This window comes from Sabethes cyaneus, chromosome 2 (genome assembly GCF_943734655.1).
Source record: "Sabethes cyaneus chromosome 2, idSabCyanKW18_F2, whole genome shotgun sequence".
NCBI classification, from domain to species: domain Eukaryota; kingdom Metazoa; phylum Arthropoda; class Insecta; order Diptera; family Culicidae; genus Sabethes; species Sabethes cyaneus.
The window spans coordinates 214357220-214383201 of record NC_071354.1 but is presented as its reverse complement, the minus strand read 5'-3'; the positions used below and the strand labels follow the sequence as shown (position 1 = coordinate 214383201).

Genomic DNA, 25982 nt, shown 5'->3' with positions numbered 1-25982 from the left:
GAGGTAGCAGGGGGTGATGCGGCTACGGCCACACTAAATCAGGTGAGAGGCCTACAAGAAAGGCGATGCGATATAGTATTGAAGCTGATAGATAAACGTTCTACCCCAAGCAGCACTTGCAACATCTTCCATGTTGCTATTAAATCTTTTAAGACAAAGTAAAATTATATTTTGCACGATAAATTTTGAATGGCATGAACATTAGCTCATAATAGGCCCAAAAAACTAAAGTTTTGTTTCGCATTAAGGATATTAATGTAAATAATTTTCATCTTGGAGACCAGAGAGGCAATTTGTTTCCCGCTAAACATAATTCGCGATCAGAGCGCGTTCAAAGATATTTGCATGATTTCCATTGTTTCGTTTTCTCTTTTATTTAAATGGAGTGTTAAGAAAATTAGGCCTCGCTGCTTTGGAATGTGTTGTTCATAATGTATCAAATGACTCGGCTTTGCTTGAACGCCGATTGTTTACGAAGGCTTCGATCAAATGGGTACTTAGCTTTTGAACCAATGAAAAACGAGATTTGGATGGTATTCTACCCGTTTTGTACAGAAAATGGACAGTGTTACTATGTCCGAGCTTATCAACATTTGTCGAGCCAGTTTCACTTCGGGACATATCCCGGAGAATTAGTGGAATGTAGGCATAGGCATACCTAAGGCAGATAATAAAGAGAAAACAATGCAAAAAGCTTTTAGACCAATAAGTCTGACATCAACGCTTCTTAAATTGATGGAGCAAATCGCGTATGGCGCGTACCGATGATGACAAAGACGAATTCTACGCGCAGTTGGAGCGTGAATACGACCGCTGCCCAAGACATGATGTCAAAATTATCATCGGGGACTGTAATGCTCAGGTTGGTCAGGAGGAGGAATTCAAACCGGTGATTGGACGGTTCAGCGCTCACCCGCAAACGAACGAAAACGGCCTAAGACTTGTCGACTTCGCCGCCTCCAAGAACATGGCCATACGTAGTACCTTCTTCCAGCATAACCTCTACCATCGGTACACCTGGAGATCACCCAACCAGACAGAATCACAAATCGACCACGTTCTGATAGATGGTCGGCACTTTTCAGACATTATCGACGTCAGAACCTATCCGGGCGCTAACATTGATTCGGATCACTACATAGTGATGGTAAGGATACGTCAAAAACTATCTGTTGTGAACAACATACGATACCGGTGCCCGCCACGGTATAATCTAGCGCGACTGAAGCAACTGGAGGTCGCCCAAAACTACGCGTCATCTCTCGAAACCGCGCTGCCGGAAGAGGGTGAGCTGGATGAAGCCCCTCTTGAAGACTGTTGGAATGCCGTGAAAACAGCTATTAACAGCGTAGCGGAGAACGTCCTAGGCCGTGTGGCACCGAATCGTCGTAACGAATGGTTTGACGAGGAATGCCAGCAGATATTGGCTGAGAAGAGCGCAGCGTGGGTACAAATGCTGCGTAGAGCCACTTGTCAGAATGTGGAGCGATATAAACAGAAGCGAAGGTAATAAACGCGACTCTTCATCTTTAAGGAGAAGAAACGCCACCAAGAGGAGGAGTGCGAAGAACAGCTGTACCGCTTTCACGACACACGGAAGTTCTATCAGAGACTCAACGGATCTCGCAAAGGCTTTGTGGCGCCCTGAATACCGCCTACAAAGTGCTGTCCCAAGTCATCTTTCATCGACTATCGACAATAGCCAATAGATTTGTGAGAAGTTATCAGGCCGGCTTCATGGAGGGTCGGTCTACAACGGACCAAATCTTCACCATGCGGCAGATCCTCCAGAAGTGCCGCGAATTCCGAGTCCCCATGCACCACCTGTTTATCGATTTCAAAGGTGCATATGATAGCGTAAACTGACAAGAGCTATGGAAAGTTTTGGACGAAAACGGCTTTCCCGGTAAGCTTACTACGATTGATGGGATGCAGTGCTGTGTGAGAATCTTGGGTGGATTGTCGGACCCATTCGAATCTCGCAGGGGACTTTGACAAGGAGATGGTCTTTCCTGCCTGCTATTCAACATTGCGCTTGAAAGTGTTATAAGACGAGCGGCGATCGAAATGCGGGCACGATTTTTAATAAATCCAGTCAATTTATCTGCTTTGCTGACGACGTGAATGCTGAACATTTGAGGCGGTGGAAGATCAGTACACCAGACTAAAACGCGAAGCAGAGATGATTGCATTGAAGATAAATACGTCTGAAACGAAGTATATGCTGGCGGGCGGGACCGGATGCGACAGGGCTCGCTTGGGCAGTACCGTGGTAATCGACGGGGATGGGTTCGAGCTAGTCGACGAGTTCGTATACCTTGGCTCACTGGCAAGAGAGGACAACAATATCAGCCGTGAGATTAAAAGACGTATTACCAGCGGAAGTCAGGCCTACTACGGACTCCACAAACACTTGCGGTCGAACAATTTAAGCTCCCGTACAAAGTGCACACTGTACAAAACGCTTATTAGACCGGTTGCCTCTACGGACACGATACGTGGACACTGCTTGAAGAGGACCTACAAGCACTCGGAGTTTTCGAACGGCGAGTGCTAAGAACCACCTTTGGCGGAGTGCAAGAGAACGGTGTATGGAGGCGAAGAATGAACCACGAGCTCGCGCGTCTCTACGGCGAACCAAGTATTAAGAAAGCGGTTAAAGGTGGAAGGATACGTTGGGCAGGACATGTTGCTAGAATGCCGGACAACTATCCTGCAAAAATGGTTTTCGCGTCAAATCCGGTAGGAACAAGACGAAGAAGGGCACAGCGAACAAGGTGGCAAGTCCAGGTGGAGCGAGATCTGGCGAGCACTGGGTGCCCGCGGAACTGGAGACCAGCTGCCATGGACCGAAATAGATGGAGAAATTATACTGCGCAGGCTTTGTCGTAAGACGTTTGGCCAATTAAGTAAGTAAGTGTTGTTCAACATGGGCTGAAGAGTGATCGGTGAGTTTGGAATGGCGACCATCAAGCTGTACGGTTTAAGATTAACGGACGGAAGTCACCGTCGTGAGGGCTATGGTCGATCAGTCGGAGATAAAAGGTGAAATCCTTCGATAAAGAACTATTTGTGGATGCACTCAGCGCAGAGAGCAACCTGACTGCTAATGAGGAGACCAACGTCCTAACGAGAGCATGTGACATCCATGTCTAGGTACGTGCTGCCAACGAACGTTCGTCATTCTGTATACTGGTGAAATGCTCAACAAAGCTATAAGGCGTAGTAAGAAATCCTTTTTCCAGGAGCTATGACGCGATGCTGACTCAAGTCTGTGGGGCAGTGCCTACCAGGTACCTACAAGGCACTGAAGGCGGCGATTCAAGCATATCCTAATATGTTTATAGTGTAGCTTCAAAACTGCCTAGAAGTGTGCAAATTCCCAGACAAATGGAAAAGATTGGCAGTGATATCAAAACCACCAGGAAATCCCTCATCACGGAAGTTCATCAAGGAAAGTTACTAGAGCGAGTAATCCTAAACAGGCTGACGCGCGTTATGGAAAGCAATATAGGGCTGGCACAGACACAGTTGATATTGCGCAAAGGGAAGTCCACCGTCGGTGCCATCAAGTCCGTCATAGAGAAGCCATTGCGGTAAAATAGGCGGGGTGGCTGATGTTGGGCCAAAGTCATGATTGATCTGTTTCGTATTTCCATTTTCGATGGTCTTGATAAATGAGAGTTTCGATATGCTACCTTTCCGAGATCGTGACACATTTCATAGTTAGCCGCCTGCTCCGAGACAGACGCTGCTTGAGCTGCCTCGAAGAGGTGGAAATGCTGACCTCAGGCACCATGTGCATAATACAGGGATGGATGGCTAGTGTCAATCTACGATTGGTGATAGGTGGTACTCGAGGTCAGAATTACGGTAAGGGGACAGGTGATTGTTTCTAAATGTAATTTAAAATACTTAACAGCCTTGAGTGTCGGTCCCCATGTCAGGAGCGTCTATTGACAGTGATTCCAATGCAAGGTGAAACATCGTTAATCAACAAAGTGACCATCTACACTTCGTATTAGGAGTGGCTCACGATAGCGTTTGGCCCGGAACGGGCAACTGAATAGAGAATCGTGTTGGGTCGAATGCCAAAGACTAGATGACAGCCTCATTACGAGACTCAGTGTGATCCTAGTAAGATAAATTAAGCTACTAGGTCACCAGCGTAGGTTTATCGGACGACTTGATATCCCTAGAAACTTTGTGACGATGGGGCAATCTGCAGCAGGCTAAAAGCGGAGGCTTAGAGTCGAAAACCAAATATATGAGTTGTAGAGGCTAAAAACAAGGTAACGTTCGCCTCCCACGGACAGTAACTGTTGATGGCGATGAACCGAAAGTGGTTGATAAATTCATTTATTTGTGATCTCTTGACACCGCCGACACCGCCGGTGTTCTAGCTGGAAGCTCGTGCCTTCTTTCCCTTCGCAAGACAGACGCAACACAAATAATAAAAGACATACACGTATAAGTTTTTTAGATTTATTTTTTCATCAAGAAATTGTTCCTATAATTATCGAATTTTTAACAACTTTACTTTCTCCTGCAAATAAAGCCAGCCTAAATCAGTTCATCCAAATAAATACACAACAAATAAATAAATTAATAAATATATAAATAAATAAATAAATAAATTATTACAACAAATAGTTTGCCAGAAGCGGCCTGAGTGGTGCGCACCTGGCAAACTAAAGCTATGACAACAAAGAATTGCAACACTTTCCTGTTCAACTAAGTTGTATTTGGTTGAATTGTGTGTTTGTGTTTAACGATTGCGACTGGCTTTACGGAATTTGTACATACGAACCGATGGTAAGGAATGAGTGAATGACACAGGGATGTTTTGGATGAGAAACTGCTTGCTTAGCAGCTTAAATAGCAACTCGGCTTTTCCGGGTTGCTCGGCTAGCTTTCGGCATCGCCGAAAAGTGCACAGGAGCTCCATCCGTGGGCTCTAACCGATGCGATCGTCTTACGCGTATGGCCGCTGCTGATGATACGCCATGTGTTGCGGATCGTACGGGTAGTGGCTGGGACTGTTGGGAATCGGGGCATAATGAACCGGCCGATGGCGGGGGTATTCTTCATCGTTTCGCTCCTGGGCGTAGTAGCCGTTGTCATCGTCACGAGGTCCATGCAGCGAACGTTTCCAGTAGCCACCGTTCCAGTCTTCGCCATGGTCATCGTAATGATGCTGATGCTGGGCGTGCTCGTAGTAGATTACCTGTAATAGATTTCCTGTGGTAGAATGGATCAACTAGTCGCTGGCACGGAGGCCTTTTTAAGGGGGATTGGGACTATTTGATTGGTACTTTTTGCGGTTGCGGCTGCTTCTTCAGGTCGAACCAGAACCGGGCGATGTTGATCAGCAGTCCGATGGCGGCGATGGCGAAGAACTTCAGCTGCAGATGGAACGAGAGGATCTTCAGCAGCAGTTCGATCTTGCCCTTCAGGGCGGCTCCCAGCATGAACAGCTTGATGTAGGTCTTCTTTTTCTTTCCCTTCCGCTTGCCTGTTTTAGTTTTGTTGGGATTTTTCATGTAATAATTATTTAAATTACAAGAGAAAAAAGAAGCGATGTTATTAAATCTTTCAACGGGTAGACGTGCGGTTAGTCACATGTCGGTTAGCGATTTTAACATAAACTACGACGGATTTTGGGATTCGTTGTTATTTGGTTAGAACAAGCATACGTAAGCATCAAACTACTGATTATTGAATGCATATTATGCGATGTATAAATGCGGGAGGGTGGAACACCAGTAAATTTGATGCATACTCGAAACACATTGTTGTAAAAAACCGTCATTTGTTAGTACGAATTTCAAACCATGTTAGGGATGTTGTGGAATGCATAATTTATCTCATATAAAACATGATTTTTATCATTCTCATGTAAATGTGACATATTTATGAAGCTTTTTGATCACTCTAATAAGCAATGGAAGTGCACAACAAACAAACAAAACAGTCAATCTATTGCAACAGAAAACATTAAGAAGCAAGGCTGCAAGCTGGAGGTGGCCATCATGCATTTTCTGTCTTTATTTAAATCATGCCTTATATGTAAGGAGTTTTGTTCAGTAGTTACGTAATGTGCCAATGTTTTAGTTTGCATTTTAAAATGAATGAGATTTAAAACTTTTTTGGCCTGAACGTTATTGTTATTTTTGCTTTTATTCTAAAATAACTTGTATATAGTTAAGTTTAAGTTTTTCTTTTTGACTGTTGCGTATCGACTGAACAGAACTCTTAATGAAATTGTGGATTTCTACAAATGAAGTTAAATGAGATTTCGTTTTATGCATGCACCCAATTCTACATCTGGGGCTAATGGCTTGTTTGTAGGTAGTCGTTTGGAGCTTATTCTGTTACCGAATCGAGGACTCAAAAAAAACGTCCTAAACGTTGATAGTGGGTACGATTAGCGGGAGGCATCGGTTTCAATCAGGAAGAAAAATGAAATCTATTTGAAGTAACTCATCAGCTTCGTAGTCTTTTATACGTTGGCTGAAACTTTTAGATTTTGTGGGTTCTTTGGCTCTGATTTACCCGGACCTATTTAAGGACTGGGGAGGTAGAAAATTTTGAACAGCAAAACAGAAAGGGGGAATCAAACAACTAATTGTTTTGTTCATAAGAAAGAAAGAAAACTTGTGACTCGTACGGAATCCTCCGCCGCCTCGTTCGCCGTCGTCAAAGCGACCGACTTCTCTCTCAGCGTCTGACTCCTCGGACTCGGACCCACCTGCAGCTCCAATAGTATGACTACTTGCAACACCGTAACCTGAATCCTGGCCACCAACGCGCCCACCTCTACCAATAGCTTTCTCCGGCCCGGCGTCAAATCCATAATCCACCAAACCATCTTCCACGGCGGCCAAATCATCGTCAAATCCCACCGTGGAACGTGCAAGACCGTTGTTGGTACCATTGCTTCCGGTGTTACCTAGTTTCAGAATATGATGTAAGTGCTTTTTGGGCCGAGCCAGCTCGTCGTCTGATTTCTGATTTTTACTCGTCGACACACTGAAGCAAAAGCAAAAAAGGGTTTTAAAATTGTTTTCTAACCTCCAAATCTTCACGCAACTTACCCGTCTACGCCATCCGACACGAAATCGGTGATTGTTCCAAGGCCATCTTCGATTTGATTAATCAAGTGAGATGGAGTAACTTTCGCTGGTTTTTTGCTGTCCGCCTTCAAGTCACGGTTTTGTTCGCGTCGAAGAGCTTCCTTATCGGCTTCCTCTGGAATGAAGATGAAATCAACGGGACAAAACTGTCAGTAGACATACGTGCTAAGTAATTGAACTAAAACAGTTATTATTGTACTTGTTTTTTTTCAGGAAATGTCACTAACGTGATCTGATTTCCACAGATTTCCCTGGTGATGAGATCTCTATCACCCGTCAGTGAAAACTTATCATTAGATAGGAACTCAGCTTAACGAGATACGGGAATACACATTTTAGGTCAGCCAGTATTCCCTTTCAAGCGGTTAACCGACTTTGGTAGGCTCTAGGAACAGGTTCTCCTTCCGGCTGCCCCGGATGACACATTTTAACCACTTTTACTGGCCTAGCACAAGGCGACGAGTGCAAAGCAAAACACAGCGACTTGTTTTTACAGTTCGGTCTAATTACGCGATTACGTGCAGATTATCGCATGCGAGTGGGTAACACGGACTGCAGCATATAGTGTGGGATATAACGCAAATAGCGAAAACGGACTTGAACTTGACCGTTTCGGTTGCAACCGTGGGCCGTGCAGTTTAGTTTTCTCTTTACATACTGTTTTATTTTTATGCGACGGAACTGCCGTAAGAGTTTACCATCCACTCGGTGCCGCGCCGATTTGTAGACACCAACTGTGAGATGGTAGTTTTTTTTATGCAATAATTGCAGTGCTGACAACTAATGTAGTTGGTATATGCATGAATTGAAACCGGCATAAATGTTTGCAGATAGACGCAAAAAGTTAGTAAGTAATTGGAGCAAACCATCTACAATGCATACGAATGCACGCCTTGGATCTGTGCCGCCAGTCTGTATTGTTGCCGTTAATGCAGCTCTTAATGTTTGGGCGATTGAAATGTTTCAACCTGGATTCAGAACATGACTAACTTCAATAGTCCTGCTGTTATTTCAAGAGACAAACACTTGATGTTGTTTTTCTAAATAAATGATGGTGGATCGAGTAATTTTTACAGTCAGAAGTAGGTATACCTACTATAGCATAAAATTTTAGAAAATCTAAAAATCAACATCATGTCGTCACTGCCGATTTCCTTCATTTTCGTGAAAATGTAAGGCATATCTTTACTGATACTGGTATGATACTGGTCTAGCAAACCAATAGTCGTTTATTGGAACTATTGGAGCTCAACTGAGTTACGGTAAGAACTTCATTTCTTGATCCCTCCCGTTGAGCGTCCTTTCGGCGTAATTTGCGTTGGCGGCATTAAACGATCTCTTGCACATTCATAGCAATTCCCATATGTGAGTGTGGGTGAAAATCTGCCAAAATGTTTCGATCTCTTGCGCTCTTTAACCAATTCCTATTCTGCTTCATTCCTACAGTAAACTTTTTGAGGTGGCAGTAGCTTACGTTCGTCAACGCGAATACGGTACTTCCCGATCGAACAGCGATACTTCAATCACGCATCACCTACTCAGGAGGAAACCCTATCACCGCGTGAGAAGCTGCATTATGTGCCTGAATCGCAGCTTGCGACTCTTCATACAGATCCGGTAGAAGCAGCTACCACCATGGACCCACCAATGATTTTTATGTAATCCTCAACCACGCCGTCTTGCTGCAGAAAAGGTTGTGCTGGATACAACAATATAATACAATACGTGTACAGATGTCAGTGCTCTGGCCAAAACCCTCAGCGCGGAGCAAGCAAAGACTCAACCAACCATGTCAGACTGCAGTCAAAATAAGCTTGATTAAAGCAGTTGCACACAGTGCCAGAGGCACATCTAGGCGCTTCGGTCATACATTCCAAACCATTTCTTTCCATGAAACAATGGTCATACTGAACCATTTTTTTCTGTCTATGGTCGTACCGAACCATTTGCTTCATCCAACGATTATCGTACCTAAATCATTTAATTTATGGTCGTACTGAACCATTCAATTTAATGCTGCATCGATACATTTTGTTTGCCAATGGTCGTACCGAACCATTTCTTTTCATTTAACAACTAGGTAGCCACGATACCAAAACCATTGAAATTGTAATATACCATTGAATAGCACGTATTAAAATTTGTGAGTGAAAAAGCTGCAAATTTTGTAATCCTCTATTAATTACAACAGGTGTAATCTACAAACGAAGCAAACGGGGCTTAGATCTAAAGGGTAAAATCACAGAGAACAGACTACCAGGTAATTGACAAAAAGTTTGTAAAAGGTTTTTATGTAATCTACGAGTAATCCTTCAATAGAGCACCCCTCGAGCCGTAAGTGGCAAACTAAATCTTGATGTCGCTGCTATGTAACTCCAGCACAAAGAAATATTGATAAAGGTACATTTGGCTTCAAATGGTGAGTTTAGAGTGACTATATACAGAGTGGCGACATGTCATCCTAAATGTATGTAATGCGGTTTTTCCAAGGTTTTTCTTTCTCTTTCCTGCATACGCGTTGAATAGGTCGTCTGCTCGATTGGAATGACACTGACAGATAATTATCATTCCAATTTTGACATTGTCGCCACTCTGTATATAGTCACTCTAGGTAAGTTGACAACCTGGAAAGAGCGTCAAACACAGCTCTGGTCCTCACAAGCTCCCGCCTCACGCCTCCACGAGTCATATGATACTAAATGCGGCGTAGCCTGGGCAATGTAGTCAATCTGACAATAGCGAAGTGAGGAGATGCGACGCGAATACTGGCGCGGTAACCATAGCATGGCGGTAGAGGAAATGCCTCGTCAAACACGAGCGTCTGTTCACCAAGGAGGTGCGGCTCAAACAGCGTCTGTTCTCCATGTTATGCACGATGGTCCTCCGGTGAGACAGGGAGTTAGGGGCAGGCCCAACAAGCCGCCTTGGAGAACAAAAAGTTACCAACAACGAAGAAGAAAATAGGGATCGGAACAATCGGCGTCGACCTACGCGACGAGATAAGGACTACGATTAAATTAAAATTTAAATTAACCCACCGCTCACCCCCACCACCAAAAAGCTCTTATTAGAGCCCCCTGGTGACGGGCACCAAGGTAATAGTAAACAAAAGCAAAAGAGTAAAGACTTATCAAAATTACACTATTACCAAAACAAATTTCAAATATACATAAAGCAGTGAAACAATCAATGAGTAATACAATGAGTACCCAGTGGATTAGTAATCCTTTGAAGGGTCTCAACAAAGAGAAGTTGGCAGTAAAAATTAGATTTTTCAAACTAAACTATAAATTACTGGCATTTAAATAAGTGATAGCAAGATTATATAAACAGTTTATCGAAGTTGAAAACGGTTATAAAAACATATTTATTCTTTCCTTGAGAAATGTTTTTAATCTGAACTTGAAAGTGTTGTTATTTTGAATTGATTTAAGCTCGCTGGGAAGAGAATTGTACAATTGCGGTCCTTTAAACGTTATCCGCTTTTGACCTAGAGTAGTCAGAGCTCTAGTACGTAGCAAATGATTTGCTTGCCGGGTGTTTAGTGAATGATTTGTCATTGAGATTATAAGATTGTGATGCCTGTTGTTATCATGCAGAATGTTGTGAATAAACGTGTATGTTTGTAAATCGCATAATGCTCGAATTGGAAGAATGCTGTGGGACGTGTCTGAGTAAATAGTCTGAGTTGGGTGCAAGTGTGGTAGACCAAGGATAATTTTCATGCATCTGTTTTGCAGCACTTGTAATGGTTTTATTTTGGACTTGCAGGCATTTCCCCACACTATGTTTAAATATTGGAAGCTAGAGTGAATGCAAGCGTTATAGTAAGTTAATAGTGTTTTCCGATTTACAAATGGACTAAGCCGACGCATGTATCCACAAAGAACGGCGACTTTCTTTTCCAAAAACTTTATATGATTACTCCACGATAAAGTAGCATCAAGCACCACGCCTAAATATTTAAATTCCGCAGCTTCTTCTATGCTAAAGGACCCTAGTTTTGGATTGTTAAAGTTACTTATTTTTTTCCTAGGTGAACGAAAAATCATAAATTTAGTTTTTGAAAGATTTAGGGAAAGCAAATTGATTGAAAAGTAATCATTAAGAATTTTCAGATCGTACTCCATTTCAGATACTGCAGTTACAGGATTTTCACTCGGGTAAAATAACGCTGTGTCATCAGCAAAAAGCCTCGGTACACCCTTTAATCGAAGATTTGCGATATCGTTAACATATACCAGAAATAGGAATGGCCCTATATTACTACCCTGAGGGACACCATTTCCAACTAAACGAGATGAACTATTGACACCGTTAACAGTAACAAATTGTTTTCTGTCAGTTAGGTAACTTTTAATTAAATCATTTGCAACTCCTCTAATTCCATAGCATTCCAATTTTTTTATTAATATGTCATGATTCAGAGTATCGAAGGCCTTTTTCAAATCTAAGAAAAGAGCTGCTACCAGATTTTTAGCTTCAATTTCTTGAGTTAAGTTATCTACCAATTCAACAATTGCTGTAGTAGTACTACATCCACTTCTGAATCCGTATTGCATGCAATAGAAAATATTATTGTTTTCAAAAAAGCTTACTAACCGCGTGACTAAAAGTTTTTCAAAAATTTTATTGAAAACTGACAGTGTAGAAATTGGTCGATAATTACTTGGAGTACACAGGTCACCAGATTTAGGGATTGGAATAACTTTAGCTATTTTCAATATGCTGGGATAAGTTCCTGAAGAAATTATAATATTAAACATTCCACAGAGAATTTTTGCGAACTGTAAAGGGTTGTTTTTAATTGCGTGAACTGGAATGTTATCCGGCCCACAGCTTTTTTTAACATTAAGACCATTAATAAGTAAAATTACCTCATTAACAGTCGCAGGTCGTAAGAATATTGAATTATTTACATGTCGAACGTTGCTGTACGGATTTAGATTAGATGGCTTGGCAATATCATCAGCTAACTTCTGTCCAATTGATGTGAAGTACCTATTAAAAATTTCACAGGTTTCAAGATCATTTTTTGCTCTCAAACCTTCGGATATTAACATTATATCTTTTTTTTGCTTTGATCTTCCAAACAGTAAATTTATATTTTTCCACATTTTCGAGTGACTGGTAGCACTGAGAAGATTGTCATAATACCGTTTTTTGCAACTTTTTTTTGCCTAATTCTACTTTCTTGCTGACATGTTTTAACATTTCTTTCAGGCGTAAGTCATTAGGGTTTCTTTTCACTTTTTTAGGTAATTTTGTTTGATTCTAATTAGGAACCATAAATCATAAGACATCCACGGACAACGATCATCTTTCATAGGAATATGCTTTGTGAATCTTTTTGTATTATGTTCAAGAAGAGTATTATACTTTTCAATAATTTCTCGCAAAGATTGGTCTACATCAATTATTGGGCCTATACCATTGATATACCTATTGAATTCATTGGACAGGTTGACACGATTGACAAGCGTTTTAACTACTAATAAAGGTTCTTTGTTTGAGACAAGATTTACTGTGGACACAATTTGGAAATGATCACTTACATCGGTAAAAATAGTATCATTACGTACACGCGAAGCATCATCAATTTTACATACTAAATGATCCAGAATATTGTCACTGCTCGGGCGGGTAGTGAATGTATTAGCACATATCAGTCCATACGACTCAAGTAGCCTCTTATATGTGACCACAACGTTATTGCCAAGAGAATTCACTGGTATATTGACGTCTCCCGCAAGGAAAAACGAACGATTATTACAGACTGACTGAAACCAATTCTCTATTATATCGAAATAGTTATGACAGTCGAATGAAGGAGGCCGATAAACTCCATGAATATCAAATAAGTGACTATTGATATTTAATTCAATCTGAATGTGATGTAATCCGTTTACCGTCTCATTGACTACAACTCTGTTTTTCAGATTTTTATTCACATAGACGGCCAAGCCACCATTGGAAGATTCTCTACAGGAAAAAGCTACAGTATATCCGGGGATGTTGTAGAGAAGACAATTCTGCTCCTTAACCCATGTCTCACTTACAATGACAACATCAATTGGTGTGGCAATTTGATCTAAGCACTGTGATATATTATCAAACTTTCCCATTTCGTTCATTCCCCTAATGTTCCATTGCAAAATACGCAAGCTTTTAGATGATTCAACATGATTTTGGTTATTATAATCGCAAATATTGTAATGAAAATAATTTTGTAGTGTATTAGCCATTTTATTTTAGAGATCTTATTACATCATGGGTAATTAACTGTTTACGCATTTCCATTTTTCTTCCTCTTGAGTGGAGGAGACGGTTGTTCAGGAGAAGAAGCATTTGGTAGTAAATTCTTGTAGCGTGTTATTAACAAATTTAAATCATCTCTGTTGCGAATAACATCCGGTTTAGATTTTTCATCCTTCTTCGCCAGAACAACACCTCCTCTTCCCGGCCATACGTATTTTATATTTAATAGCACTTGAGATTCCCGGAGGTCTTTCAGTAATTCAACAGCAAGAGGTGTCAGTTCATCACGAATTGCAATATTGGTTGGTCTTCCATTCATAAGCAATTTAGGGTCAATCATATTTGAAGTTATTTTACCTATTTCTTTCTTCCTGGCAAGTACAAAATCTTTCACGTTACTATTTTGGAACTTAACTCTAATCGGTATCAAAGCATTATTTGTTTTACCAGTCGCGTACATCCTACCAACAGATATAATTGAGTCGCGAGAAGGTTGAATTCCTATTTTTGACATAATACTGTTAATTACTTCATTTAAGTTTTCTTCTGGACTCGCCGGTATACCGAGGAATATTGCATTTTTCGTTACCGATTTTTTATTTATTTTATCGACGTTCGCTTCGAGTTTTTGTACTACTCCCGAGACAGATGCAAGGGACATTTTGAGTTCATTTACTTCTTTCTTTAGACTTTTATTTTCAGCTTTTAATTCTTTGAAATCAGCCACAATGGTGTCAAATTTTGACGACAAAAATTCTTGAGACGATTCTATCGCAGTGGTAACTGATTTTACTTCTTCTCTAACCGCCCGTAACTCTGCAGATACAATTGTCTTCAGCTCAGCTGTAACTTGTCCAACTATGGATGATTTGTTATTTTGCATGTCAACGATTCGTTTGTAAATGTCAGCGCAACTGGATGAGCAAAAGTACATATTCTCTCTGGCCCTACGGATTGCATTCCCGATAATTTTCTTGCACTGAAAGTGCGCACTTTGGAAACAATATGCACATGTTACTAATTTATTAACGTCAGTTTCCTCTTTCTTACACAAAACGCATAAATATTTATCACAATCTATATCATCCATTTTCACGAACAGACCAAAACAAACTCAATAAAAGTAATCTGGAAGTAAATATGGTTGTGTGTGCAAAAAGAACAGATGTAATGCACTATATCATTCAATATCATCGAAACTTATCGTTGTGCTAAAAATCGTATTCCCAGTGTACCCAGCGTAGTGTTTACAATTTTTGTTTTCAATACACTCTTAAATACAAGCAGCAGTAGAGCACTTCACTTCTACATTTTATTTAAATAATTTACTCTGTGGTGTACTCACCAGGATCCCACGAAGCTATTTGCTACTAAAGAGATCAACAATGCCTTTCCTACCTTTTCGATTACCTTAGCCAAATCTAACTCTTCAACCATGCTCACTCAACTTGATTACTAACTGCTTGGTGGCAGTAATAAACAGTATAGGAGCAGGGTCTCCTGCGTCCAGAACCACCGTATTGTACCGTATACTGTGTGACAGTAATCAATACAGTGTGCTACTCGTGACGTACTAACGTAAGATCGGCTCAGTCAGTCTCAATTTCGCTTTCGCGACACGGAACCACTATCAATGAATCCAACACAGCCCGCAACAACAGCAGCAACAACAATTTAGAACAACTCAGCACCACTACAGCTTTGCATTTATGAGCCGTGATAAAACAAAAAGATCCCCAAACTTTCTTGTTTTTCAGCATTTAAGGATCGATAATACTGTATCAATGATATTCAATTTATTCACTGGTAACTCAGCTAATCACTGAAACCACAATAAAATTTCTTTCGTTCTTTTTGCACCACTAAAATGATTTTAAAATACAGACAATAACAATCCGTTTCAACCACCATAAACAGTGTTGCCAATTTTCGGAAACGCCAACGATTGGAAACTCGGGACATGGAATTGCAAATCGCTCGGCGTAGCACTGCAGGAACTTTGCTGGACAGGACAGAAGGTATGGAAAAGCGGGCATCGAGCGGCTACTTTCTACCAGAGCTGTGGTACCACCAACGAGCTGGGAACCGGCTTTATAGTACTGGGAAAGATGCGCCAGCGTGTGATTGGTTGGCAACCGATCAACGCAAGGATGTGCAAGTTGAGGATTAAGGGCCGTTTCTTCAATTACAGTATCATCAATGTGCATTGCCCACACGAAGGGAGACCCGATGACGAGAAGGAGGCGTTCTACGCGCAGCTGGAGCAGGTGTATGATGGCTGTCCGCGACGGGACGTGAAAATCGTCATCGGTGACAGGACCGCGCAGGTAGGACGGGAAGCTATATATAGACCGGTAATCGGGCCAAACAAACGACAACGGCCAACGATGCGTAAATTTTGCAGCTTCCCGCGGTATGGTAGTCCGAAGTACCTTCTTCCCCCGCAAAGATATCCACAAGGTCACCTGGAGATCACCAGACCAACGAATAAAAAACCAAATTGACCATATTCTAATCGACGGTAAATTCTTCTCTGATGTTATAAACGTTCGCACCTACCGCAGTGCGAATATAGATTCGGATCATTTCCTAGTTGCAGTCTGCATGCGCTCAAAACTCTCGACGGTGCATAACACGCGTCGAAGTCGTACGCCGCGACCCACCATCGAGCAGCTACGTGACACCGGAGTTGCCCAGGAATACGCGTGGCAGCTGGAAGCAGCGCTACCAACGGAAGAGCAACTTGGCGCAGCAACTCTTGAAGATGGTTGGAAAGGCATTAAGACCGCCATCGGTAGCACTGCTCTAGCGGCACTAGGTACAATGAATCCGAACCGAAAAAACGATTGGTTCGACGGCGAATGCGAGCAATTAGTGCAGGAGAAGAATGCAGCACGTGCGAGAATGCTGTAACACCGTACGAGGGCGAATGTTGAGCGATATAAACAAGTACGGAACAGGCAAAACTCGGTCCTCCGGAGGAAAAAGCGTCAACAGGAAGATCGAGATCGCGAGGCGATGGAAGAACTGTACCGTGCTAACGATAAACGGAAGTTCTCCGAGGAGTTAAACCGTTCGCGCAAAGGCTATGTGCCGCAGGCCGATATGTGTCGAGACTCAAACGGTAATCTTCTCACGAACGAACGTGCAGAAATGTCGCGAATACAACGTGCCCACGCATCATTTATTCATCGACTTCAAATCGGCGTACGACACGATCGATCGAGATCAGCTATGGCAGATTATGCACGACTACGGATTTCCGGATAAACTAACGCGATTGGTCAAGACGACGATGGATCGTGTAATGTGTGTTGTTCGAGTATCAGGGGCAGTCTCGAGTCCCTTTGGATCTCGAAGAGGGTTACGGCAAGGTGATGGGCTTTCATGTTTGCTGTTCAACATCGCTTTGGAGGGTGTGATAAGAAGAGCGGATATAGACACGAGTGGCACGATATTCACGAAGTCCGTCCAGCTTCTTGGTTTCGCTGACGACGTTGACATCATTACACGTACCTTTGAGAGGATGGCGGAAACGTACATCGGACTGAAAGCTGAAGCCAAACGGATTGGACTTGTCATTAATGTATCGAAAACAAAATACATGAAAGGAAGAGGTTCTAGAGAAGTGAATGCTGACCTCCCTCCCCGAACTCATTTAGACGGTGATGAAATCGAGGTGGTAGAAGAGTTCGTGTATCTGGGCTAACTGGTAACCGCAGACAACGACATCAGCAGAGAAATACAAAGACGCATTATGGCAGGAAATCGTGCCTACTTTGGATTCCGTAGGACGCTGCGATCGAACAAAATTCGCCACCGCACGAAGTTAACAATCTACAAGACGCTGATTAGACCGGTAGTCCTTTACGGCCATGAGACATGGACTATGCTCGTGGAGGACCAGCGCGCCCTTCGGAAGGAATTGCGCACCATCTACGGCGGAGCGCAAATGGAAGACGGAACGTGGAGGAGGCGAATGAACCATGAATTGCACCCGCTGCTTAGGGAACCACCCATCGCTCACAGCGCAAAAATTGGTCGCTTGCGATGGGCTGGGCATGTCGTGAGGATGTCGGACCACTGCCCGGTTAAAAAAGTTCTCAATAACGATCCGATTGGAACGAGATGGCGGGGCGCGCAGCGAGCAAGATGGATCGATCAAGTGGAAGGCGATCTGCGGCTGGCGAATTGCGGCCATGGACCGAGTGGTATGGAGACGACTTCTTCGTACAGCAGAGGAAACCACGGCATGGAGCTGATTAAGTAAGTAAGATCGTAAGTAAAAGTTATGGAAAAAGCACGTTATCAGCAGGCAAATGAACAAAGTTTAGGGTGAATTAGTTGTCAGCAATTCTGCTAATTTCAAAAGCAGTTTTTTTGTTTAAAACAAAAATTTTGTTCTTGAAAATGCTTTTCAACCCCGCTTTTGGGTTCAAAAACTGCTTCCGAGATTGAGCTCTCCGATAAAAGGTCAATGACTGCTTATTTCCCGTTAAACTTGCATTGAGCTTTAAACTAAACCAGAACAACAAAACTTAAAATTTCAATTTGATTATCCTAATTTATTGCTAATTTAACTTAACGCTAGACGCTTTTCTATCCATCTAGTTACTATTGCAACACCTACCAAATTTTTGTCAGTAGCGAGTCGCCAAGAAAATTATTGCATGACGGAACCTCAGTTTTTTGTCGGCTGGTTAATGTCATTGAACTTGGTGTCTAGGTGACTTTTCTGTCTCGTCACGACAAAACCTATAAGAACTAATAAATAAATAGTCGTGGGAACCCCCCCATTGGCAATCGGTTGGAGCAAAGCGCTTTTTTATTTCATTGAAAACACGAATATCGACCTCGGCACCACCACAACAAGGAGACAAAGACCGGTGTACCTGACCCGCCTCAACATTACTTTCTATTTTGTGTATCGTCAAATTCCAATCCCATTACCCGAACCTGGTTTACCATATCGAAAGGGAAAACTGGTAGCTGAAGAAGCTACCCACGACACGGCGAACCTTATTGGGCTGGCATGGTAGGCCCGGACCACGCGACGATGCAATTCAACTTTCCCGGACGAGCTGAGGAAAAAACTGGGATGGGATGTGCGCTTCCAAGTGCAATTGCCACCGTCCACGTGTCGTCTTTCTTCCAATCACATAGGTAGTAGTTTTTTCATATTTTGCTGCCCTCGCGAAACCCGTATTTACTTTATTGCAAATGTCAGACGAGCAAGCGAGTAATTTAAATAATCGTGAGCGAAAAGAGTGCGACATTGGGTGACGACATTCGTTGATCCTTGCCGCGCACAGCTTATTCGGTCGATGAAATTTGATCGGATTGAAAATAACAGTGTGTATTTTTACATGTTTTGGCTCTGCGAGCGACTATTTGATCAGATATTTGTGATTTCACATTTTTCGATTGTATTGATCGTATGATAGACTGTGGTTCACAGTCTAGAGCGACTACTTAATCATTTTTCATGTACTAATTAAGATGTACTCGCTTTCAATCCGAGAATATCTTTGTTCTACCTGACGTTTTATCAGCTGATTTTGGATAATTACATTACACATTCGGTCATTAAAAACCCGTTAAAAACTTTTAACCGAACTTTTGTTGTAAATAAGAAAATTGACGATGCATTTTAAAACACTATTTCAGCGGCTTGTTATGGTATCATTTCCCTCAGCGGTGTAGCACTTTTTCTGAAAACCATTGGATCCGGTTGCACCCAAACCTATAATATTATGATCGCAACCCGTTCATTGCTCAGCTGAAAGGTTATCAGTGACAACTGATCTTCTTCGGTAGTCGTCTTCGTTTTTCTGCCACTACTCGTTGCATTCGGGCTCAGGATAAATCTAATGCCAATGGAAACATAAACCCACCGTCATCCAACGAATCGAATAAATTGGCTCTGCTATTCGCGGGTGCAATGATGAGCAGTGGTGAGGAGCGGTGAAAGATCTCCATACCTAAGTACGGTACCTATTTGAAAGTGATACCTTAGCCGAGCCACTGACGAAGGAACAGCATGATTTGTTTTGGTTTTTTTTGTTCGGTGAAAACAACCGTCACGACTTCTGCAGGACCGGTATTTTCAACTTTCTGCTTCAGCATCCCCTAGCCTTCACGAGCAGCAAGGAACATTTCCACGAAAGGAATGTTTGTGGGAAAAGCGCGAGCTGTTCCTAAAAGAAAGGATGGCCGTTGAAGATTCATGTAGACATGTAAGGAGGAGATAGGTTATCATCCGCTATGTGGTGTTCGGTTGACTATGGCTAAGTAACGGGTATGGCTTTTTAGTGGCAACGAATCGCGATGATGGGCATCGTTAATGGTCGATTGGGTGAAAACGGGAAATCTACTGTTTTTGACATTTAATAGTCGTATAGAAATGAAAACTCGGATGGCTGCGCATATTAGGATCTCCTGTGACGATTTGCAAATTGATGAATAATTAATTGTATACCGGTAAAAGTTCACTGACGTTTATGTGATTAGCTGTATGGATTAGAAAGCATATGGAGGAGCCAAAAGCTAATAAAATTTCAATGAAAGCATTCAAATTATGTTGTGATAATTTAGATGTAATAAAAGTTAAATTATTTGTGTAGTAGGTGAGAAATACGTTCATACGGGCTAAAGGCCCAAACAGAATGATGCGTCAACCCATTCGTCAGCGTCAATTTGACAGTAAACCTGTGGGAAAACTGTCAGAATAACGCTGACGAACGCGCTGACGCAGCATTCTGGTTGAGCCTTAACAAACAGGCATGAGTGCATTTGGGCCTTATTATAGTTACTATATAAATAGTTCGGTGGATACAAAAATCGGGAGCCAATCAAACGTCAAAAGCGGAGCCAAACGTTTTCAAAATTCGAATCGTGGGAGTAATGTTAATAAACACAGTTTATTTTCATAGAACTAGTCATTTTCAACACCCGCTAGCGTTTATTTTCCGTAAAAACTTGTCCATAATTTCAAATTTAATATCAAAAATCAGGGATGCCAATTCGCCTGGCTTTCTATCCGCCGAACTATATATATAGTAACTATAGGCCTTATCACTGACAGGAGAATTCTTAGAGATCCTAGTAATCCATGAATTTAGTTAGTTCTGAAATAATAACAAATGATAATAAGCATTTATTCTACCGTTATCGGCCGTTTCTCTATTAGGTTATGGCCAATCACTACATCCCATAGTAACAAGCTAAACAAAGTGAACATTTTTCCGAATGTCGGTACAGCATTCTGCTAGATAGGAATTGGATCCAGTACAAATCCTGAAGCAGCATCTGGAACCGTAGGAAGCGATCAAACAGAACCAGTTCAAGGCTGATCAAGTCAAGTAGAACCAGGTCAAACATTGAGGGAAATGTTCCCGAAGGTATCACCAGCAAGAGCGAGGTGGTAGGGTATGTTGCTGCTTCGTCGTAATTGCATATTCCCGTCCTATCCAACACAAATTATTAAAAATATCAGCGATTTTTATGACACACAATGCAAAATTAGTTATTCCCTAATATTTTAGTTTGTTGACTTTCATACGCGATCAATCAAAGTGAGCTGAGATTGATTTAAATGCCATTTTTCATTAAAGAATTCCTAGCAGCCAAATTTCCTACGTTTTTTCGTGTGACGAAGAAGAAAATGCCGACTAATCGTTTTAATTTCCGTCATTCATAAAACGAAAATAACTCACGCAACTCATTGTCGTTATTCTGCAACCGGAAAAACTTGCATGACCTGCAGAAATTTTGCAGAGTAACATTTGTCATGCCGTTCTACACAAATACATGCACACTAGCTTCGTAAACATTATTGTGATTTTTAGTTCGGACGATGAAAAATTTTGATGGACGGATTTTAAAACAGTACGACGAATTAAAGATATAAAGTCAGTTGCGTAATTTGAATAAAATGCTTTCATAATCGCTTTTTAGTGAATTCAAAGGGCACGGATCGGAAGGTAAGTGTGTTTGAGTCAAATCAGCAGCAGAACTTTTGGACTATTCATTAAATCCACCTAAGAAATGATGAAAATTAGAGTGGCTTTCCTTACTACGACGGGAATTAGAAATAAACCCTATGATAACTCGGTACATTTCCAGTATTCTATTGATGAGAATACCGAAGACGTACGATCCCATGATCACGGACCTTGAAACGTCCAGAATCCAGCCGATGGTGGATACTGTTAAAGCAAAGATCCCTCAGGATGTCAAGTGACCAGATTAGTCGGCAGGATACAATGTTGAAAGGATGTTCTATGACCAGACCAAGAAGAATGCCGTGAACGTAAAGCAGAGCAACTCCACAGTGGAATGTAACCGGTGTAAGCAGGTCCGAATGCAAGAAGAAATCGAATATTTCAAAGCAAATACAGAAATGTAATGCACTCGGCCTTTACGCGGGCTTTATTTTTGGTTTTATGCTCAGTAGATACTCATTTGACTACAGCGCCTCAGCGAAACAGAAATCGAAAAAGTATTATAAAGAGCAATTGAAAAGATTATTACTATCTACAATATTGTTGAAGAAAGTACAGTTTTATCTTTTGTATTTACGATGCTTTGAGGCTACTACCCCAGTGCTCATTTGGCAAACAACAAGGTAACAGCCCCATAGCGCCGTAAATACAAAAGATAAAACTGTACTTTCTTCAACAATATTGTAGATAATAATTAACTCTACAACTGCCATTTTTGATTACTTTTCCTAATTCTGTTTCGCTGAGACACTGTAGTCAAATGCGCATCTACTGAGCAAAAAAACCGAAAATGAAGCCTGCCTTTGCAGCATCGAACGGACGAAAATTGATCAAGGAAGATTGAACTTTCGACTCTGGATTTTTGTCTCATATGTGTCGTGATCTTGAAGATCTGGAAAGCCCTCGAAACGTGACCGTCAGCGTGATGGTTGCTATAAACCTGACGTCAGTGTCGAAGATTTTCTCGATTTGGTCATCGAATTGTCTTCATGAAGGTATGGTGCGAAGTTCCGGCTGGCGTCATGATTGCCATTCGAGAGCAACAAAGCGACCTGTACAAGCTGCGTCAGAAAGGTAAAAAGGTTTCGTGTGTGATTAAATTATCGGATGATCTGGAGCTGTGGTCTTGGCGAATGGAACACCTGAACGTGCAGATTGTCAAACAACGAGGCGGAACTTTCGTCATGTGTTTTGTGCTTGCGTGGGAAGAATAGAAAAGAAATAGTTCCGAAAATGTGGTACTCATCATGAAACCAGCGTGTCATAGAACCCGGATCAGAATGGTTTAGACTGTGGTTTAGATGAGCGTATGAAGCGTTTCATTATGGTCTGGATATACCTTTCTGAATTAAAGCAGTGGACGGCGACATATTTGATCAACCGAATTTCAGTGGCAGATTATGATGTTGCTGACGAGTTGCATTCCAATCCGGTGGAAGACAATGTTGCTAAGCATGTTAAAATTCGTGCTGTGCCGAGCCAGAGGATCATCTGGAGGACAAATTATGTGAACCAGAAACAGCGCTCCCTCCACAACCAGAATACCACCTTGAAGCGGTAAGGCACAGTGGACTGGAGCGACAAATACTAGGCAAATACCTTGATTTTGAAATAAGTTTCGGTGTTACTTCTCAAAAGATTTCCGTGTCTTAGTTTACTTATTATTAGACTAATTTTATGCTCTAATGCTATTTAAGTTAGATAAAATTGCCTTAAAATTACGTTTAATAACTTCGCTGGACAAATCCAAATTAAGGCCGTCGACAACTTTGTTGAATAATCGGAAAAGTCCAGCTATAGACTAAGGAGGGGCAAAAGTGCGATTCAGTGATTTGTCGAAGAAAGATTCCGAGTAAATTGACTACATTGACATGGATGGGTGACTATTTTGACTGCTTGAATCTAACGTAAACTTTGGTTGCTTACGAAGCATAGTTGCTGAATTATGTGCAAATATTATTTTAGGGCGGTTTTGATGTAATTTTTCGTTATACGGCAAATACGATATCAACAGGAGGATATTACTTGTTGAAAATTTATAGCAGCGTTTTACATCACTCACATTTCACATATTTGTTTTGAAAATACGGCGAAAAGAATTTACAAAATATATTTCGCTTTTCCATAATTTAATCAAGCCCCGTCCAGCGCCTAGCGGGGTAAAAGTACGATTCACGGACGGGGCAAAAGTGCGATTCATGGACGAGGCAAGAATGTATAGCTAATTATATACAGCTTTAGGCATTATATGACAGATACTAGAAATGGAAGATCTGCAGAAAACTGCGTGCTCTACAGATGTTGGCCGAAGGAAAACAATGTTTTTCCGCTGATGAAACAAAAAACATACGTTTGGGAAAGTTTTGATCTGACGGACGCTGCAATACACCAGCGCAAAAGGGGAAAGGTGCAAATTGAGAATATTCCTTACCGAAACATACCGCAGATTGATGAAAGTATGGTTTAGTTAGATACTGCTGTGCTAATTTCATGGATTGGAGCTTCGAACTTTTGCCCCGCGGTATTCGCACTTGTGCCCCGCTAGTGAGTTAGAAGTGCGAATCGGCACTTGATCGGAAGAATGCAGAATTAATTTTGCATAACACTATTATTCCAGATGATTTATAGTTGAATGTGAAGACATTGAGTTACTACATCACTATAAAATATATTTTGTTTTTGTGCTTCTTTATATCTAACGAAAATTGATGACAACTTCAAACATCGCATTTATGCCCCGCCCTACTCTACTACCGTAGGTCTTGCAATTCGAGGAATTTGCAGAAATCCACGGATTCGTCAAGTTCTTTGTTAGACTTGGATTCTGGTGAGTAAAGTTGGACATTCCGTTCTAGCAGTAAGCACGTCAGACACGAAAATAGCATAGGCAACGTTGCGACGGACAACTAGAGTGTCCAGATTCACGAGTTAGCAGCGACTTGCGTAGGAGGGCAGCCGTAACGAGTCTCTGCATGGAAGGCGTCGAAGGGCAAAGCGCACTAATCTCCGCTGAACAGTTTCGATTCTGTCAATTGCATTGTGATAAAAACGCACCAATAAGCACAGTATAAGGACTTCAGATAGTAGATGTTACTGGAATCCTTAGCGATTCGAAACATGAAGCCGAGATTCCTAGAGGTCTTACCTTACGTAAGATATATGCTGGTGGGATGATAATTCACTATCCAGCAACACGCCTAAATCTTCGATACAGTTTGTTCTTCCAACAACAGTTCCCAAAAGCTTGTAGGCGAATGTGATAATTTAATTCTTTCTTGGAAAAGGGATGATGGAACATTTGCTTGCATTAACCTTCATACGGTTTGTGCTACACCAAGTTGCAAAACTGTCCAATTGCTGTTAAAGTATTAGGGCATTAGTAATTTAACTAATCTGGCTCAAGATTTTCATATCATCGGCGAAAGATAAACTGAGAACTCAGTTTGAAATTCACATCGTTGAAGTATATAAGGAAAATCAATGGTCCGAGATGGTTACCTTGAGGGATCTCAGACGGAGCAGCACCCAGAACAATTATCACCGATTTTTACTGTTAGCTGATGACTAACGAAGTACGAATGTAATCAGCGGATAGCTCTGCCGCAGAAACGAAAACTGAGCCTACTAAATGGTTGATGGCTCGCTGGGGGGAACTAAGTCCGACTTGTCACCAAGAGCTATCAGCAAGCGAAAGGCGTAGACTACCAGGAAACCTACGCACCTGTTAGATATGCGTCGGTCCGTTATCTGATGACGGTGGCGGCCAAGCTGGTTTTGGAGGTCTACCAGCTGGATGTAGTTACTGCGTTTCTTTTAGGTGACCTGGCTGACAAAGAAATCTATATTGAGCATCTTGAAGGTTTTGCTGCAGACAATGGAAAATGATGTCGATTAATGAAGGCGTTATACGGACTAAAGCAAACAAGTCGCGTGTGGAAAGTGGAATACCAAACTTGACGAAGAGCTGCGGGAAATTGGGCTGACGAGTTCGAAATTGGATTCCTGTGAATATTTTTTGATTGACGACGAGAAAATCATTGTAGTTGCGGTTTATGTCGAAGATCTTCCAACATTTTTGAACAACGAACAACTGGTCGAGAAGGTCAAGGTGATGGTGACATTTTTGACGAAAGCTCTAGGCGTTGTAAAGCAGAGATTCAGCATCCGTGTCACTTGCACGGAGAGGTAGATTATGCTGGATCAGAAGAGTTACGTGAATGAATTGCTGTAGCAGTAATGTAATCGCAAGAATTAGAAGCCGCTGGTTTGAAATCTTACAAGATACCGTCAAACGGGGTAACTTGCAACAGTTCTCAACTATGAGTGCAAGTGAAAACTTATCTGTAGAACATTTATGGACTTTTAATAGAAAGTTATTAGGTCCAGCATAGAACAATTTCACATATTGAGAAAAAATATGCGATCAATATTGGCTATTGTGGAATTTTTTGACTAATTTGTTACTAGTAACCCCTTAAACGGGGTAACTTGCAACAAGCAATATTTTTTGGAAATTGAACGAATTTAAAGATTTGTATGAGTTTCTTTTGACTTGAATATGCAAATGATAATCCAACTTGCAATT

At 41.6% G+C, this 25982-nt stretch overlaps 1 protein-coding gene across 1 annotated transcript in view; it reads right to left on the bottom strand.

Moving 5' to 3' along the window:
• Window positions 1-4975: 4975 nt before the first annotated feature.
• The window catches only part of LOC128736624 (uncharacterized), a 49313-nt gene continuing 28306 nt past the window's right edge, over window positions 4976-25982 (bottom strand). Inside the window, exons 3-6 of the mRNA XM_053831111.1 lie at window positions 7098-7251; window positions 6953-7032; window positions 5316-5515; window positions 4976-5227 (exon numbers count right to left, since the gene is read on the bottom strand). Coding sequence (XP_053687086.1) covers window positions 4976-5227; window positions 5316-5515; window positions 6953-7032; window positions 7098-7251 — 686 coding nt within the window. The remainder of the gene's footprint in view (window positions 5228-5315; window positions 5516-6952; window positions 7033-7097; window positions 7252-25982) is intronic.